Genomic DNA, 17,004 nt, shown 5'->3' on the forward strand with positions numbered 1-17,004 from the left:
TAATGGAATCATGGACTATTGGCCCCTAAAACTCAAATAGGAATAGACAGCAAAAGCTTTTAAAAACATAGAAGCCAGTCTTCAAATTATCAGGCTGCTAGCCCTAACATATCCTTCTAATCTGGAGCAAATCCATCCTCACCCTCCCCTCTGCCTCCCCCAAATCCTTTCTCTGTCTCTCCTTCCCTTTCACCCTTAACATTCATCCTAATGGTGGTATTAAGGAATTTAAGAAGGAGATACAGCTCTCAGCTCTCAGATGAAGGAGTGTTGCTCTCAGCTCCATAATTGTATTGTTAGCGCTGTTAGAGTCTGGTCCTCCATATGGTTTATCGATGAATCTTCCAGACAGCTGTTTTAGAGTGGAGAGACACACTCATCTCTGGATCCCCCCCAATAGTGTCCTTCCTATAGAATGACCCCCTCCAGCCCTGTAAGGATGCCATGCCTTTTCTGGTATCATGTCCAGCTCTTCTCCCAGGGGGTAGAGCTCAGTTGGACTAAGCTGTAGGCCTTCTCCAAGGACCTTTCTCTGCTTGAAAGTCAGGGAATAGAGTGCTAGGGTGTGCTTGCAAGGAGGTTTCTGCACCTTCCCCAGTCCTGTGAGCTGCACTGCCATATGCCTGTTCTACTCCACTATCTATCATACAAATGAAAGAGTCACTGCTTTGGGAGAAAAGCACTTCATTTTTCATGTTTATCCATTCTCTTAGATTTTGTGAAGTTATTGGATCTGCCACCTTTTTTTAGCCTCCAGTTTTCCTGGGATCCAGAGAATGCCTGAGGAAAATGTTACATTCTCTTCCCATTTCGTCCAGTCTTCAGCCTGTCCTTTCCCCTCTTAGACCTCATCCTTCACCCCACCCTTGGGGATTGTGTAGTTCTCTGCTCAACCTATCAGGAAAGAGAAATCAATTCTTATTTTGTTTCCTTTGTTTTATCCATTCACTTTAGAAATCTGAATCTCCCTTATCTTGTGATATTGTTTAAACATTTGTTTGGTAGTATTCCTAGGATGATGCAACCCTGAATATTATTTGTCTCCTGGTTTTCAGCATTCAGATCTATCCCTACAAGTTAATTTTCAAATTTCTTTTGATGTCTCTCCATATTTTAGCATGGTGAGCACACATTTTTTAATAACACTAGAAGAACTTTCTTTCAACTTGCTGCTCATTGGTGCAACTTTCTTCACACTTTCATCCCAGTCTTTGAGATTTATTTCTTGGGATGCACAAGTGATTACAAGGACTGTTCATTTAGGACAGACAGTTTGCTAGTCACACTCCTAGCCTTAAACTCTCAAGACTGCATTTAGAAGGTGACCAAAGTAGATCTGCACGTGTGGGCAGCTTGGGAGAAGTAGTTACTTCTAGGTGCTTTAAAGATGGGAGTGGGAAGAGGTCAAAGTTAGTTTATAGTGGAATCCTTAGACTAGGCCAGGATGCAGTAGAATACTTACGGAAACTCAGTATCACCCCCACTTCCCTAGTGTGTTCTCATCAGACACAGCCTCTAGCTAGAATATCCTGCACAGGGAGCTGACAGCTTCCCAGGCCTCACACCTGTTCTGGAAAACTTAGTCTTTCCATAGTGTGTCCATTCAAGACAAGGCTCTGAAGATATTATCTTTTAACACTGTTCTTTGTGGGGTGGGGAAAACACCTTCTTTAATGGGCATGGGACAGCAGGTGGGAAGTAGACAGAATTAAGTAAGTAAAAAGCACCTAGCATTTTTTTTTTCTTTTTCTTTTTGTATGTAGTAGGGGAGTGAACAGTAAAGATTTGACCATTTCGTACTCATTTCTTCCTATGGTAAAATTTCAGTAGAATGACAAACTTACTTTTCAATTTCTTTTACCTTTCTCATGAAAACACTGGCCAATACTATCATCATGATTAAGTGAATGAGCACTCTGGATCACAAAGTTTGTCAATTGTTGTGTTGGCTTCATTTTTGTGCAGTAAGTAGAAAATCTGGCTGAATATATGTATATTGACCTAGACTAGCTACAGTCTTAAGAATTTCCAATAATCTCAATTCCCTCTTAGTTCTGTAGTCAGTTTGACTGCAATTGCAAATAAACTATACTTTAGTTTCTGCCCATAAAATTATTTGTCTGTAGAATGTCAGTAGTTCTGACAATTTTAATTCTTGTGTTTACTCACTGCTTTACCTTCTGAATCATAGGTTCCCAAATCAAGTCAAACAGGTTAGAAGACAAGTTACACTTTAGTGTCACACCTACTCTTATCTCAAATGAGTGTGGGAATGTATCAGCCACTTTCACTATGTTAACTAATTCATTTCTGTGCCTCATGCACTTACCTGTTTTTATTTTTTCAGTTTGGACACAACCCAAATCCTCCCAAGCCATTTAAATGAAAAAAGAAAAAAAAACAAACTATTAAAGTATATGTAGTTAAAAATACTCATGTCTTTACCCATCCCTTTGAAAATGTGCATGGTAGATTTCTCAAAATGCAAAGAGCAAAGGTAGTAATGTCTTGATTGCTCTTCTCTGGGCAGCCTGTAAGATGTAATTATCCCTCTTAAGCTCAGATACCTAAAAGTGAGCCCACACAGTTATTCTCTGGGCTTGCTTTGGGGTAGGGAGGTGGGACTCAAAGGGAGTTTCCCTTGGGTTTAGTTGTGACATTTCTTAGAGCCATGTTAAGACCTGAGGAATATTGGCACTAATATCTTTCCAGTTATACGATATAGATAAAAATGACTCAATAAGAGAAAGTGTTTAGAATTTAACAACATCCTTGTGGGATTCTTACAAATTCAGGATTCTTTGAGAAAATCAATTGATCTGCTAATAATGATAATTTCAGTGCATCTTAAGAGAAATAATAGATACCTGGGCATCTGAAGTGTCTGTTTAAAAAGCATTTATTAAATGCCCTTATAAACTAGGAGCTGTCAGGTTCTGGAAATACAGAGATCAGTAAAACGTGGCTTTAGCCTGGAGGAACTCACAGACTAATAGGGAAGACAGCAGTAAATAGTCAATTATAATGTAGTGTGATGAGCACCTTGGTAGAGATGGTCAAGGCACTAGAGAGTTGAGAGCATGTTGTGGGTGCCCTCTGCTTATCTTATGTATCTCAGCATAGTATTCTTTTAGCTTCTGTATATTGCCAACATGAATATGCAGTGCTTGCTAGACACTGCAGGAAGGGGTGTACATAGGTCATCTCATCAGTCTCCTAGGGGTTGGGCCTATTATGGACCCCATATTGCAGCTGGGAAAAATGGGCAGAGATTAAGTGATTTTCTTAAGGTCACACTGTAAGTGTTTAAACCCAGTTTAACAGAATTTAAACCCAGGATTTTTGCCCTTAACTAGTGCTCTATACCACCTTTCTCAAAGTGGGCCTTTATCTAGAGCAGTGGTTCCTAACCAGGGGTGGTTTGGCCCCCAGGGGACATTTGGCAATGTCTGCAGACTTTTGATTGTCGTCTCTACTGGCATCTGGTGGGTAGAGGTCAGGGAGGCTGCTAAACGTACTCCAGTACACTGGAAATCTCCCCACACAAAGAATTATCCAGCCTAAAATGTGCCAAGGTTGAGAACCCTGCTCTAGAACCTGGGGACTGTCTTCGTGTCAGCCTTTAAAAAACCTTTTTTTAATACTTAAAAGCACTTTTAAAAAGAAGACATGACTTAGTATGGGGCAAAAATATTGTACCTCAGTATCTGGTGAAGTGGGTTTCATCACTTAATGTCCCCGAGCTTCAGTTTCTCAACTGTAAAATTGAGGAAATAATGCCTTCTTTGTCTACCTCTGCAGATTTCAAGGATCTGTGGAGGCTCTATAAGAATGTGAGGAGATAATGCATAAGTAAGCCCTGTACAAGATCATCAGAAACTCTTAGATAGAGTCTTTGGCATGAAAATATTTCTGTGTGCCACAAGAATTAGATCAAGAGGATCCCACAGCAGACTTCTCTTTGTTTACCCCCTCTCCCTTGTCAACTGACACCTCCCCTTCTCTTTATCCTTCTATTTTTGTAAGTGAATTTGTTCTCACACTTTCTGGATGGACTAAGCCATTTTATAGAGGTTATTTTTGCTTTTTTTTTTTTTTTTTAAATTTAGTATGTCTTACCGTATTATACCATTATTATATTTTCTTTAGATACTTTTACACTAGCATTTGTGGTTTGGGGGAGTTGTTTAAATACCGTGCCTGTCTTCAAAATGAACAACAACAACGTTGATTCATTCCCCCCGCATTCCTTCCTTTCAAGCTCTAACATACTTGCAGGGAAAATAATCCTAGTGTTTGCTAAACAAGTGCCGGGTAGTATCTTTACATGTAGAGGTTGACCATTACCTAGCTTCGTCGTTGCCGTCGGTGAAGCCAAACAGGTGTGCACTATAGTAATTCATCAAGTGGATGTAAACTCATAAATTTAGTTTATTGAGGCTTCAGGTGAGTGTGGCTTCCCGTTTGCGTGGTTTTCCTGTACAACAAGCAGCGTCACTGCACAGAGTCATTAGGGACTTCCCTCGGAGTGTTTTAATTGTGATCCATCCTGCGGTGAATCACAGATGAGCCTTCAGGTGTGCGCCGCACGCCCTTCAGCGTGTTCCGGAGCAGCAGCTGGATGGATTGATTGATTTGGGGGGACCGATCCATTTCGGGCTCTGAGAGGGGGAGCGGCGACGGCGGGTGCTCGGTGTCCCTGCGCCCGCTCACCGGTGTCCCCGCTCGCTTTCCCATGAGTCCCCGCTCCCCAGGCGCGACCAGGCGGGGAGGCCCTGGGGGCGTGTCTGCCGGGGTGGGCAGTGGCCCCGCCGACCCCCTCCTTCCCCTGGACCCTGGGAGTGTGCACAAAGGTGTCAGGTTCAAGTCCTCCAATAGGCCAGTCTTCGAAAAGTGCTTTTAAGTTTCCATTTTTTTCCAGGAGGGGAGGGCAAGAAGAGCTTTTTCGATTCAAATTCTTTTCCTTGTATGCAGATACCAAGAGGAAACTCAGCACTGGGCATGTTCGGATATGAATGGTTTTGCTGATAAGCAACAGCCTCCCGGAACCAAAGACTTAAAATAGTCGTTCCCCTGTCCCCCCCCCGCAGGAGCTGCAAATGGTATCTGCCAAACAGATGACAAAGTACCTTGGACTGAATCCCACAGAGACAGCATTTTGAGCAGAACGCACACGGCTAAACTCTTGTAATTACTGTTTATAGCTGGCCAGGGCTGACTAGGAGAGGGCAAGCCCGAGAGGAAATAAGTTTCCTGAACCTTTGAGAGATGGCTGTGGATTAATTAAAGGCCAGAACGGGACGGGTAATTCTCAGACAGGCTCCAAGTTGTTCTTGAGATCACAGTTCACATCACGTTTTCTCTGGAGGGAGTGAGTAGATAATTGGGATCTGTTTTTGTGTTTGTTTGTTTTTTTCTTTTTTCTTTTTTCTTTCCCTGTTTTGGCCTTATGGCCTTGAACCCGCAGTGAACTGAAGACAGAAACCAATGGATATGTCTGACCCCAATTTGTGGACTGTGCTCTCAAACTTTACTTTGCCTCATTTGAGGAGTGGGAACAGGCTTCGGCGAACACAAAGGTAAAACCGTGCGGATCCTTTGCCTGGAGAGGGAATGCTTTCACTTCCAGGAGCCTCTGAGTCGCTGGGGTTTTGTTTATTGGGTGACAGTCTGAAAAGTTTATGCCCTGCTAGGGGGGCACTATTCCAGGTATTCCATCCCATCGTCCTTGGGGTTTCTTTGGTAATCCTGATGAATGTGCTTCTCGGAGTTCTCTGTTTGAAATGTGGATAATAAGGTGTTTCCCTGTGCGTGGCAGGGAGAGAAAAAGGGGTGAGGGAGGAAATACTTTGTCTAAGTCTGCTCCTTATCGGCAGCACATATACTAAGTCTGCTCCTTTGATCTCATCATGTTTATCCATTTCATTCACTTAAGCATCAGGGCTTCTGGTACTCTTTGTACAGTCTACTAGGTGTTCCCCTCTATTAAATATTTGACCTTAATAAGATGCAGATGTATGATGCAAAGATAGCCCAAGTTAGCCTATTTCATATTGGCTGCTTAAAAAGGCAGATCTGCATAACTTTGCCATTTTGGTTTTTTACCTGTTTGCTGGCATTTATTACCATACAGGACTGGCCTTTTCATTTTGTGACATATATTTGACTGAATAGGTGAGGGGGGGGGGAAGAATTTTAAAGTCAAGGTGAAATCCATGCCACAAGTGAAAGACAGCTCAGAGCTAGTTCGCTGATACTTAGGTTGAGAGAATATGATTTTTAAAGGAGGCATTTCTTCTCTCTCCACATTTGTGTCCAGCTCAGAAAAGTGGCATTATTGTGGTTTTAGAAGGGCACACCCTCCAAGTTTTGTAAATATAGATTCTTTGTTTTTTTCAAAACTTGCCTTGCATGCACATGTGAACACAGATGAGGCAACAGTGCAGTCAAATAAACAGGATGCAGGCTATCAGATTTGGAGCTTTGTGATCTCCATGCTGTAGTGTTCAAAGAACACAAGAAAATGATTCTTTCTGTTTGATTATACCTTTCTTCTTGAATTATAACTGCAGATATGTAATACTTCGGAAAACTTAATATATTGTTTTTCCTTTTGAAATTTTCCATGGTATTACATTTCAGAAGCATCCTGGAAGACTCACGTATACTATTTGCATACACAGACACATGTGTCATTTGCACGTGTGTGTGTGTGTGAGAGAGAGAGAGAGAGAGAGAGAGAGAGAGATAGGCACATCTCGTGAGTTTTAAAGTCATACTTTTAATGCAATTTGAATGGTGTTGAAACCACTAAACCATGTAGAATTCTAATGTTGTACCTTGTAAATAATGTGGCTATGCTTTTCTCATTCTGCCATATATGTTCAGAGATACTTTCTTTTGGTATCGATCATTTTTATTCAAGCTGTGTCATCCAGGCACCAAACCTCCAAAACGACTAATAAAGAGAGATACATGCTATATATGAACAGAGCCACTGCTCCCAGTGGAAGTAAATCCTATAACTTCTTACCTTTTCAGTTTGACAGGAGCCCTTAAATATTTCTGAGCGGTGTGTCTTGGCTGCAGCTCAGCCTCTACTCTTACCTGGAGCCAGTTCTTAGAGAGATAAGAATGCTCTGACATCATACCTGTGTGTCTCAACCTGAAAAGGGGTTAGAGCCTTTCTTTCCTTACCTACTTGTTGATAGTATTATTGAGAGTCAGATGCCTGAGGAATTCTCAGGCTAGTCTGACCCTGGCTTTTTAGGGCAATATCTATCCAGCCAGAACACTCCAATTGAGATGGATCACACTGGCAGAGAGCCAAGGTTCTAAAGTAACCTGGGTTCTTCCCAGCAAAATGGAAAAGTGTGGGAGGGCCATTTCCACTCCCCAGGTCTTATGTCTTAAGTTTGGAGTCAAAATAGAGAAGGGGGTGGATTTTCTTCCCTCCTTTCTAAGAGTGGAGTTTTTCACAGCCTGTTGCTTACTGGGGAATTCCAGGATTTGCTGAGTTTGGAAATAAGCATCCTGAGGATCGTCTCTACATGCATCTAGTCATTGTTTGTCTCAAAGGGTCAGTCAGCACCGCTTTATATTTATTATGTAGATTCAGAAAGATGAAGGGCAGGTGTCCTTCTCTCCAGGCAGTATATGTGGCTGTTGCATTCTATTATATAGTGATTGATTCTGGTTCTCTGTCCTTCCCTAAGGACATGAAGCATATGCTTATGTTGTGGCTCTTCTTCTTCTGGGATGTCCCTTAACTGCTCTGAATCCTCTTTCTCCAAGTCTAACCCCATTCCTCACCTGGCTGATCAGGTTCCCTAAAAATCTCTCTTTTCCAAAGTACATCTCCATTCCCAAGTTGTCCTTTCCTCTCCTGAGCCTCGATGAGGGTGTCCGCAGTGTCTAGGTGAGGATGCCTTGCCCTTGTCATTAGTCAGACATGTCTTAGCCCTTGGAATATCTCTCCTGCCAACCCTGGCTTCCTTCCTGCACGCTTGCTGACTTGTCTGACAGCTTGTTCACTTTGAATGTTTTATCCCAGCTACTTATTCTGATTAACATTGTAGCCTAGACTTCCTCTTAACCTTTTCTTTAATACTAGTTTCTTACTTCTGTCGAAGAGTAAAATTCAGCTCTGTGCCTGTGAATGAGCATCTTAGAGCTTATAGGGATAGGATGTTTGTACTGCTTAAACAAAAGAGAGGTTGAATGACTTCAGACTCTTACCTTAACTCTTTATTATGGTAGAAATTGTCATCATGGACACCTTTTGGTTTGCTACATCACATTTGCCTTGCCAGTTCAGCATGGGACTGGTTTGTTACTTTGTCCTCTCACAGGAAAACTTAAGATTTTTTTTCCCAACTCAGAGCCCTACCCAGGCCTATAACTACTGGAGTTCTCAGGGAAAGGAGCCTATAGACTTACTCTCAGGCCTAGATTCTTTAAGATTACTCAGTACTGAGGAACTGAAAGCCTCTGTCACTTGTGCTACCTTCCAAAGATGGTATATTATGCCCTTCATTCTTTTTGGTCTTGACCGAGGCAGACTTTGGGTTGTCTAGATGCACACGGACTTTTGTCTGCTGTTTTGCTGTAAAACTCACATGTTCCATTGGAAATGTTTTTTTGTTGTTGTTGTTTTGTTTTTCTTTTTTTTATTACTGGCTTTGCCCTGCCCTTCCCTTCCCTTATTTCCTGAAAGCAGTTTCATTACAGCCATTCACCTGCTGCTTTGTGGGACAGAAATCTAGCCTTCATGGACAGATTCTTTCAACCAAAATTTGTTGTTTTAGATGGAAGTGATAATCACATGTTTTAGTGACTTTAGATTTTATAGATCTGTGGATATTGACTGAGGATCCCCTCACAATTAGAATGGACATTAATTGTCCTGCATACGTTACCATTTGTGTTTCTAACATCTTCTCTATTCCCACTGGATTAAAAACTTCTGGGGGGATGTGATCAAGCTTCCCTTCCTCTCATACCTCCTCTCTGTCACACTAAAGTGAAGGGCTGCAGTTGATCCTGGATGTTGTCGCCCAGTTTTGAGGTGTGCCTTTAGTTTTGCTGACCTGCAGTCTTGAGAAGCTAGAAAATGCTAGATTTTCAAGCTTAGTGTTCAGAAATCTGTCATGTTTTCATTTAGCTGAATGGTAATCTCCAAACCTCGATAACACCTAAATCAATAAAACCTTTATCTTTGCCAGTGGGCAGTTTGTGACTCAGTTAATGACTTTGAGCTAGTTTCCAAATACATTTTTCTAAGAACCCAAAATTCTGAGAAGCCATGGGATAAAAGTAGTTTACCGGGTCTTTGTTTTGTTTTGCTGAATTCGGATTACTCTGAAATGTGCAGTTGCTGTGAACAGCAGGTACATTCAGGGATCTGACACTAACTGCTGTAGTTGTCAGGATGTACTGAATTTTTATGCACACGGCACCTTCCCTTCAGAAACATCTGTAGTGTTTGGTGAGTTTTTGTTTTGTTTATGAATGTATGTTATAAATATATAAGTATTGTGAATAGATTTCTTTCCTGCCCTGGCATTCTGGGTGTTAGCGAATCCGTTCTCACTCCTTTTACCCAAAGCCCAGTTAAATCCACAGTTGCTAAGTGTACCTGGGCACTGTGACTTAAAGCTGAAAGCCATAGGCATGCCTTTAATGAAGACAAACAAATGAATCATTGCAAATGAGGGCAATAGAGAAAGATTTATAAGGTACATATAAGCCATAGAAGTGGTCAATGGGTAAGAGAGTCTTTGGTCTTAGGGAGCCAGAAGAGGCACCACATACAAAAGGCAACACCTAAGGAGGTTTTGAAAGATAGGTTGGTTTATATCAGACAGAAGGGACAGGGCCTTCCCAAGTGGCAGAAGACATGGTGTGCACAGAGGCACAGTGGCCTTGGCAACATAGCACTCAAGGAACTACACATATATAGTTCAACATTGCTGGACCATAAAGAACCAGAAGCATAACTCAGTATCGCTGAAGCAGAAAGTCTGAAGAGGCAGTATGGCACGGTAGTTAGGAGGGACGGTCTGAAGCCAGTTCACCTGGGTTAGAATCTTGACTCTGTGATATTGGGTAAGTTAACTTGTTTGGACTTGAGTTGCTCCATATATAAAATAGGGATAAATAAATTACTTAACTCATAGGATTGTGAAGATTAAAATGTGTTCACATGTGTGAAATGCTTTATGCAATAACTGGCACATAAAAACTCTCAATAAATCCTATTACTCTCTTATTATCATCGCTAACTCGTGGGGGTGAGTGGTGGGTGATGAGGCTGGGCAGAAGAGCTGAGGCGACTGGCATTCACGGGAGCTCAGCTTTTGTCCTGTGGGGGAGAGGCATGTCTTAATCCAGTGCCTTAGACCGCTCGGTCACGCGACCCTCAGGGGGAGAGGCATGTCTAGCAGCACTGGGAAGCTTGGGTCTGGCAGTGGGGTGAGATCTAGACGCCAATTAATAAGTTCTTGCAGTAGCCTATCTGAAAGAGTTTGCACGCGGCAGCAAAGATGTGAGATGAAGCCTTTCACAGGTAGCGAGGATATAAAATTTATAAGAGTCAGAGAGCCATTGGCTCTGAGGTACCGAGGAAGAGTCCATGATGGCCCTGGGGTTTTTGACTTGGGGGACCAGGGAGAGGGAGGAACCACCTGGCTGTATGCGAGGGGGGGGATGGGAGGACACAGAACTTGTATGTGCACCTTTTATCCCCTAAAGCTCAGTTAAATCCACATTTAAGGAGGAATTATTGTGTGCCAAGTACCAAGAGTCATTCACTCCTTCATTCAGCCAATATCCATGCTGAGTATCCCACACTGGGGAAGGGACATAGTGGTGAACAAGACAGACAGTGCTTGGGCCTCACCAATAAACAAGTATCTAAATAAGTCGATTACCAAATTGTGACTAGTGTTCTGTAAGCTATAAGCAAGAGCTGAGAAGAGAGAATAACTGTGTGGGGGTGGGGATGGGTACTCCTTCAGATAATGTGGTCAGGGAAGGTCTTCCAAGAGGGTAATATTTAAGAGGAGACTTAAGGGATGAGAAAGAGCTATGAGAAAAGTTTGGGGCAGGCTTGGGAAACATCAGAGGCTCTGAGGCAGAAGAGAAAGAGCCCCTTAGGCAGGGGGTTGATTAGATAGGTCCAGGGCACTCAGGCAGGCTGGACCAGAAATAATAGGCATGGGAGCTGTAGTTAAGACCATCTGAGTAACACCTTACATTAATTCGTGGGAGAGCTACAGATGCCCCATTTAAGGAGTGGGCAGAGATGCAGCTAGATACACGAAAGGAGACTTGGTAGGGGAGAGTCTCAGAAGAAGGAAAGGAGCCAAGAGAGTGGTGGCCCAGAGATCCCAGGAGGAGAACTGTCCACACCGGCACTCCACAGAGGGTAGAAGTGAAGGTGTGTGTTGTATGTGGCAACTGGGAGGTCATCGGTGACTGCAGCGTGAACAGCCACCCAAGAGTGATGGGGTGGGAGTAGAGGTGTCACCAACCAGAAAACAGTAGTGAAGGGAGGGCCATGGGTGGTCACCACTCTCGGTGGGTAGCTAAATGCAGCAGCAGCACATCAAGGTGTCTAGCTCTGCCCTGAGTCATACCCCCTTACTCACTATTGCTCACTCTGCTTCATCACCCAGCTTGGCAATGACGGTTTCCTTTCACCTCCTTTCTGGTAGCTCACGTCCTTCCCACAGCCTTAGGAGTATCTCTCCCTTCTAACAGGTTCACAGTCCAAGTTGCTCTTGTGTTAAAGCCCTGGCTCTGAGCATCTCTAGCTCCCACGCGCCACCACGTCCTGAGCCCCTGCGACTCCAGCCTTCCCCTGCAGCCTCACCCACAGGTGACTGGAACCTGGCTGCGCTTGCTGCGCACCTCGCCTCCGCGCCTGACCTGCCGGCTCTGCCCCTCCCGCAGTCCCTGCGCCCAGTTCCTCCCACTCCCTGCCTGGCCCAGGCCTGTTTCATAACTGCTTCCGTTCATCCTGGCCTTCCTTTGTGCTCTCGACTGTGTTTTCTGCGGGTGGGGGAGGCTTGCCTATCACTGCAGGGTTGGCCCTTCGATACTTCCCTCGTCTCTGTTCGCTGTAACGTGCTAGCATTACACGAAGCTATCCGCAGCCGCCCTCACATCCGCTAAGCTGGTGAGGATACTCCTGGAGGAGGAGCAGAAAGCCGAGACCCCACGCCCAGCAGCTCCTAAGTGGTTTCCATTCAGAGCCTGGCTGTCCCACACCCTGGCAGCCTGTTCTCACACACTGGGCATAGTGTCCCCTATGAAAGCTTACCAGATACAAAGGACGTGAGCAGGGATAGGCACATTTCGAGAATGTTGCTTTTAGCCCCTAGTGTGAAGCTTACAATAGGAGATTACAGATTGTTTTGCCTCTGGAATACGTAGGTCTTTTGTGAGGGAAGAGGGAGGAAGGGAGGGAAGGAATAAGGGGGTGAGGAGAGAAATGTGTGAGGGTGCAAAAAGTAGATTTTTAAGAGAAGTTCATTAAAAATAAGCCATTAGAATATGGAGTATATATTCCCTGGTGAGTCATGGACTATTCATTTCTGTAATTGGACAGTAATATGAGGAGTGTGTGTGTCTGTCTGTCTGACCTTTCAAGGCTGGGCTGGGGGTAGCGGGGCAGTATATTGATAAGTTCACAGTGAGGGGTAGAACATCATATTCCTTTATGGCTCTGCTTGCTTCTCTTTACTCATAAATCCTGTTATCAGAACCCTAAATAATGTCTTTAAAACAGGGGAATCATAAGCTTCAAGAGAGAGATCATCAACCTTCTGGGCTAAAAACTGACAGATGTTAGGGTCAAGGAATCACTGGAATCTCTCTGTGGAGATGGCTCATGGAGAAGCTTGGAATAGGTCTCCATCTGAATAACTCAGGACATTGCTTCTTGTATTGGTTGAAATAGAAATAGCTGGTCTCTTAGGCTAAGACTGGAGGCCCTGGACCCCAACCTCATCCCTCATACATACCTGTCTCTAGTGTGAATGAGCATGCACCAAGCTATTTTAATCTGAACTGTCTTTAGTACATGTAACCTAGTCATTTGAAAGTGACATCATGGTAACTGAGTAATCCCTTTGAAAGTTAAGTAGTAGAGCCAAGATATTAAAATGGTCCTGGGGCTACCTGGATGAATGTAGGCCCAGGGTGTACTTAAAACCATCTATTAAAAGCAGAGTCAATCTCGATCAGTACAAGTCTTGGTGATACAGTAGCAGATTTGGTTTTTGTGATATGTGGTTCATTTGTAACTAGAGAGATCTCTAAATAAAAGTTCACTTGGTCATTAATACTTGTAGTTCTAGTACTTCATATTTTCTTTTCCTTTCTCTGCCAGGAAATTAGGAAAGTTTCATCATGAACGTGATTGTAAATTCTGAAAATGTTGGCTTTAAACCTTGTTAATAGAATAAGAGGACCTGTGGGAGTTTTAGCTACACTAATAGCTATTGGACATCCTTATTAGAGAAGGTAATTATGCCAATATCTAACTGAAACATCATGTTGTTTTGTTTTAAGGAAAAAAGACCTTAGCAGAGAATTGAGGCTTTGATCAACACTTAAAGGTAAAATAGATTGATAGGAAGAATAGGGAGTCATTCACGTTTATCTCATCTCTTATCAACCTGTCACTTTGTTGTAGAATGCTGAGAATTTCTACCTTCAGCTGACTTTGTGGTCTTACATTTATCAGTGACTCTGATTTTGTTAGAGTTTGGAGTCTCTTAGCAAACTGTAATTGCAGGCAAAAGTATGGGCAAAATGCTTATCTTGGTATGTGGTAGGCCAGCCACCGTTTGTATTCTGAAGTTCTTGAAGAAAGTTTTTAGCTCTTCAAAGGCAAGAACCAGCTCCCCATGTCCCTGGAAAGTTTCTAAACTGACAAGGAAGTTCAAATTGCAGATATTTTTTGGAATTAATGTATTAGCGATGTAATGTTCTGAGTGAATCACTGGAGTGGAGGGAATGAGGAACTGGCAGATCCCATGAAGATTAGTGAAACTTGCTCTGAGGTCTCTCTCCTAGGGTCATAAAATTAGAGTATAGAAAACTGATGGGCTCACCAAGCCCATTTTGCCATATGACTGTTGAAGCTGTCTTTGCTATGCTTTATTCTATCTAATTTTAAACATTACAGTGTATGTTTATATCTCAGACCTTACTGCATTTCTTCCTGAAGAGTCACTACTAGAATATTAGCTAACCACTGCCAGATTTTTCAGCTACTAAATCTGAAGAAAATTCCTGAACTCATAGCTTGCATAAAAATCATCTATGCCCCTTTCACATTCATGTCTTTTAAAATGCAATATAATAGTTATTTTAAAATTGGAAATTATAATTATTAGGTGTTTTACAGATGTATGGAGGGGTTAAGAAGGAAAAAAAAGTATGTTTGTCATGGGAAAAACTGCCAGCTGAATAAAGCATTCTAGGAAATATGGTAAAAGAACCCTTTGTTACTGTAAAACAATAGCTATTAAGTAGCTATTATGTAATGTTTTTTCTTAAGTCTGATTTGGATGCCTTGTTGATTTTGGAGCTTGAGATATAAATCCTGTGAAAATGTTACTTTCACTTGTCTAATCTCAAGACTTTTGATAGAAAAATCAAAGACTTTTCCAAATAGATTATCTAGATCGGACACTAAACATTGATATGTCAGATAGATTTTTCCACGTGAGGATTAATTTTATCCACTTGGTATTCTCTATCCTAGTACCCATTCAGATAAACACAAATAATTTGCTACCTCCAAAACTGGTTCATTGTAAAATTAGCCTAGGCTTGCTCAACTACTCCAAAGGGCAGCCGGGTGGCAAAATTACTGACAGGTACATCACCTGCCTTGACAAGTTGAATGGATGATTATGAAACTGCATTTTCTTAAATGATAGGTCCCTACGCAAAAAGATTTCTTATCTTTGATCTCAAATGGTCACAATGGCCAGTGGCAGGACAGGTGGAGTGTGGGATAGGTTGGAGTGCTTTAGGTTAGTAGTTCTTTTTGTGAATTCTGTGAAGTAAGCTTGTATCTTTATGAATCATAGTTTCCTGTAGTTTTGGGATTTGATGTCTGGGTTTAGATATTTGGACCATGGATTTAATAAGGAATAAAAGTTGCCATATTTTTACTGTGTGCTTGTAAAGTGTATATGTAGCATTCTTTCTCAGGAGATGTCTTCTCATTAAGTTCAGATAAGTTAGCCTTTGAGGTCAAGGATTTTTAAGCTGAAAAATCAGTACTGGTTTTCTTAACATAGGAATCCAGGTTCAAGATCAGAGACCTGCTCTCTTGAGTCCAGTTCTTGGATCTTCATGGTTTTGATGCCGTTTTACCAGCGCAGTCATTGCCAAGATGCACTCTTGGCAGGTAGACTTTATGTTTCCTTGATGTTGTGATTGATTATTTATTATTTGATGTCTTCTTAAAGGAAGTTCTTTAAACAACAGCAATTGTGATTTTCTTCACCTTTTGAGATTCAACCTTAAAATTAGACTGCCTTCTCACATCAGACGTAGGGTGATTTTTGGGGTCAAAAGTTACAGATATTGAACTGGTTAGGTATTAATATGATGCAACTTTTTCTTAGGACATACAAACATTCCTTGGAATGGGACCTAGTATGAAAATCCATGAGAGAAAAGGGTTCTGACTCTTGGCAATGATAAACATATTCAGAAATGTTGTACTCAAGCCAGCGTAAATATATATATGCCCTTCACACTTTCTTTCAGTTAGCAGAAGTCAACTCTAAGCACTTATTTTGGCATTAAGGAAGCTCGTCATACCCTATTGTTCAAGAAAGATTATAGTTCTTGTTTTAAGCCAGTTCTTTAGTTCCCATGGAAGAGGCATGCCCAGCCTGGAGCTGAAGAAACAACCTCCGCTTGCAAACCTTCTGTTCTTATAGGTGTGTCCAGCAGGCAGTGGCATGTAGCCGTTCCTTCAGCCACTTAACAGGTTTGATTTCAAATATATTTAATAGAGAAACTAACATGTTTGGAGGGCATTCATGGCCCAACATTTTTGGATGTCGCTGGGAAGTCCCAGGTGTGTATACATCTTAAACTGTATGTTAAGGCCTATTAGACTAAAGTGATTTTGTTTTTGCTTTGCTTTGTTTTGTTTTTGCCTTCTAGTCATAGACTAAATTTCTTAAGATGTCTTAGGGATTGGATCGGGAAGGGGTACCCCAGTCCTGAGGGCTATACAGCTCCTCTTTCAATTCCTCTTCTTTGGCTGCCTTAGAAACACTAAAGAGGAGTCAAATAATTATAAACTGGACCAAAAAAAAAAAAAAAGAGAGAGAGAGAGAGAGAGAGAAACCAAGAGCTGGAGGATTAACCTCTGAAACATGGGAAGTTAATTACATTTAAAAATACTTGGAGTTATTTATGAGTCAAGCATCTGTATGTGACCCTTTTACTGCTTTGGGAGCTTGTGGATGAGCCTGAATCACCTTCTGAAACCTGACAACATAATAACGTGGTTTGACTAAGTTTGACTTCTGTGAACAGGGTCCAAGGATTTGTCACATCACCTCATTTCTTCATTTATGTACCAAATATTTATTGAGTACCTTTTGTGTGATCAAGGCTATGATTGTTACCTAGGAGACAAAGACACATATGGCGTGATTCTTCAAGTAGCTCAATCCAGTGAGGTTAGAAAGTAATGTAGACCAATAATTATAGTAACATAACAGTAACTGGTAGAAGATCTACCAACATCAGCCAAGGAGGAGAGAGAGGGAGAATATCAGTTGACGCAGTCTGGTATATATTGTCTCGTTTAATCTTCACAACAACTCAGTGAAGGATATGTTACTCTATTTATCATGTGAATGAAAAAAAAAAAAATTGATGCTTAGAGAAATTACTTACCTAACTTTAAATCTCCAGTAGTAAGTGGTGAATCTGGATAAAAACTTTACTGTCCTG

General features: G+C 42.0%; 1 protein-coding gene across 3 annotated transcripts in view; it reads left to right on the forward strand.

Moving 5' to 3' along the window:
• The window catches only part of LOC134369410 (microtubule-associated serine/threonine-protein kinase 4-like), a 198,916-nt gene that overhangs the window by 38,395 nt on the left and 143,517 nt on the right, over positions 1-17,004 (forward strand). Inside the window, exons 1-2 of one of the 3 annotated variants that reach the window (XM_063085878.1) lie at positions 5,159-5,304; positions 5,468-5,579. The exons of 1 other annotated variant lie outside the window; for it this stretch is intronic. In XM_063085878.1, the coding sequence (XP_062941948.1) occupies positions 5,488-5,579 (92 nt within the window). In that variant the 5' untranslated portion in view covers positions 5,159-5,304; positions 5,468-5,487. Of the gene's footprint in view, positions 1-5,158; positions 5,580-17,004 lie in introns of those variants that run through there. One more of the 3 variants, XM_063085877.1, reaches the window with a different exon arrangement.

This window comes from Cynocephalus volans, chromosome 2, assembly GCF_027409185.1.
Source record: "Cynocephalus volans isolate mCynVol1 chromosome 2, mCynVol1.pri, whole genome shotgun sequence".
NCBI classification, from domain to species: Eukaryota; Metazoa; Chordata; class Mammalia; order Dermoptera; family Cynocephalidae; genus Cynocephalus; species Cynocephalus volans.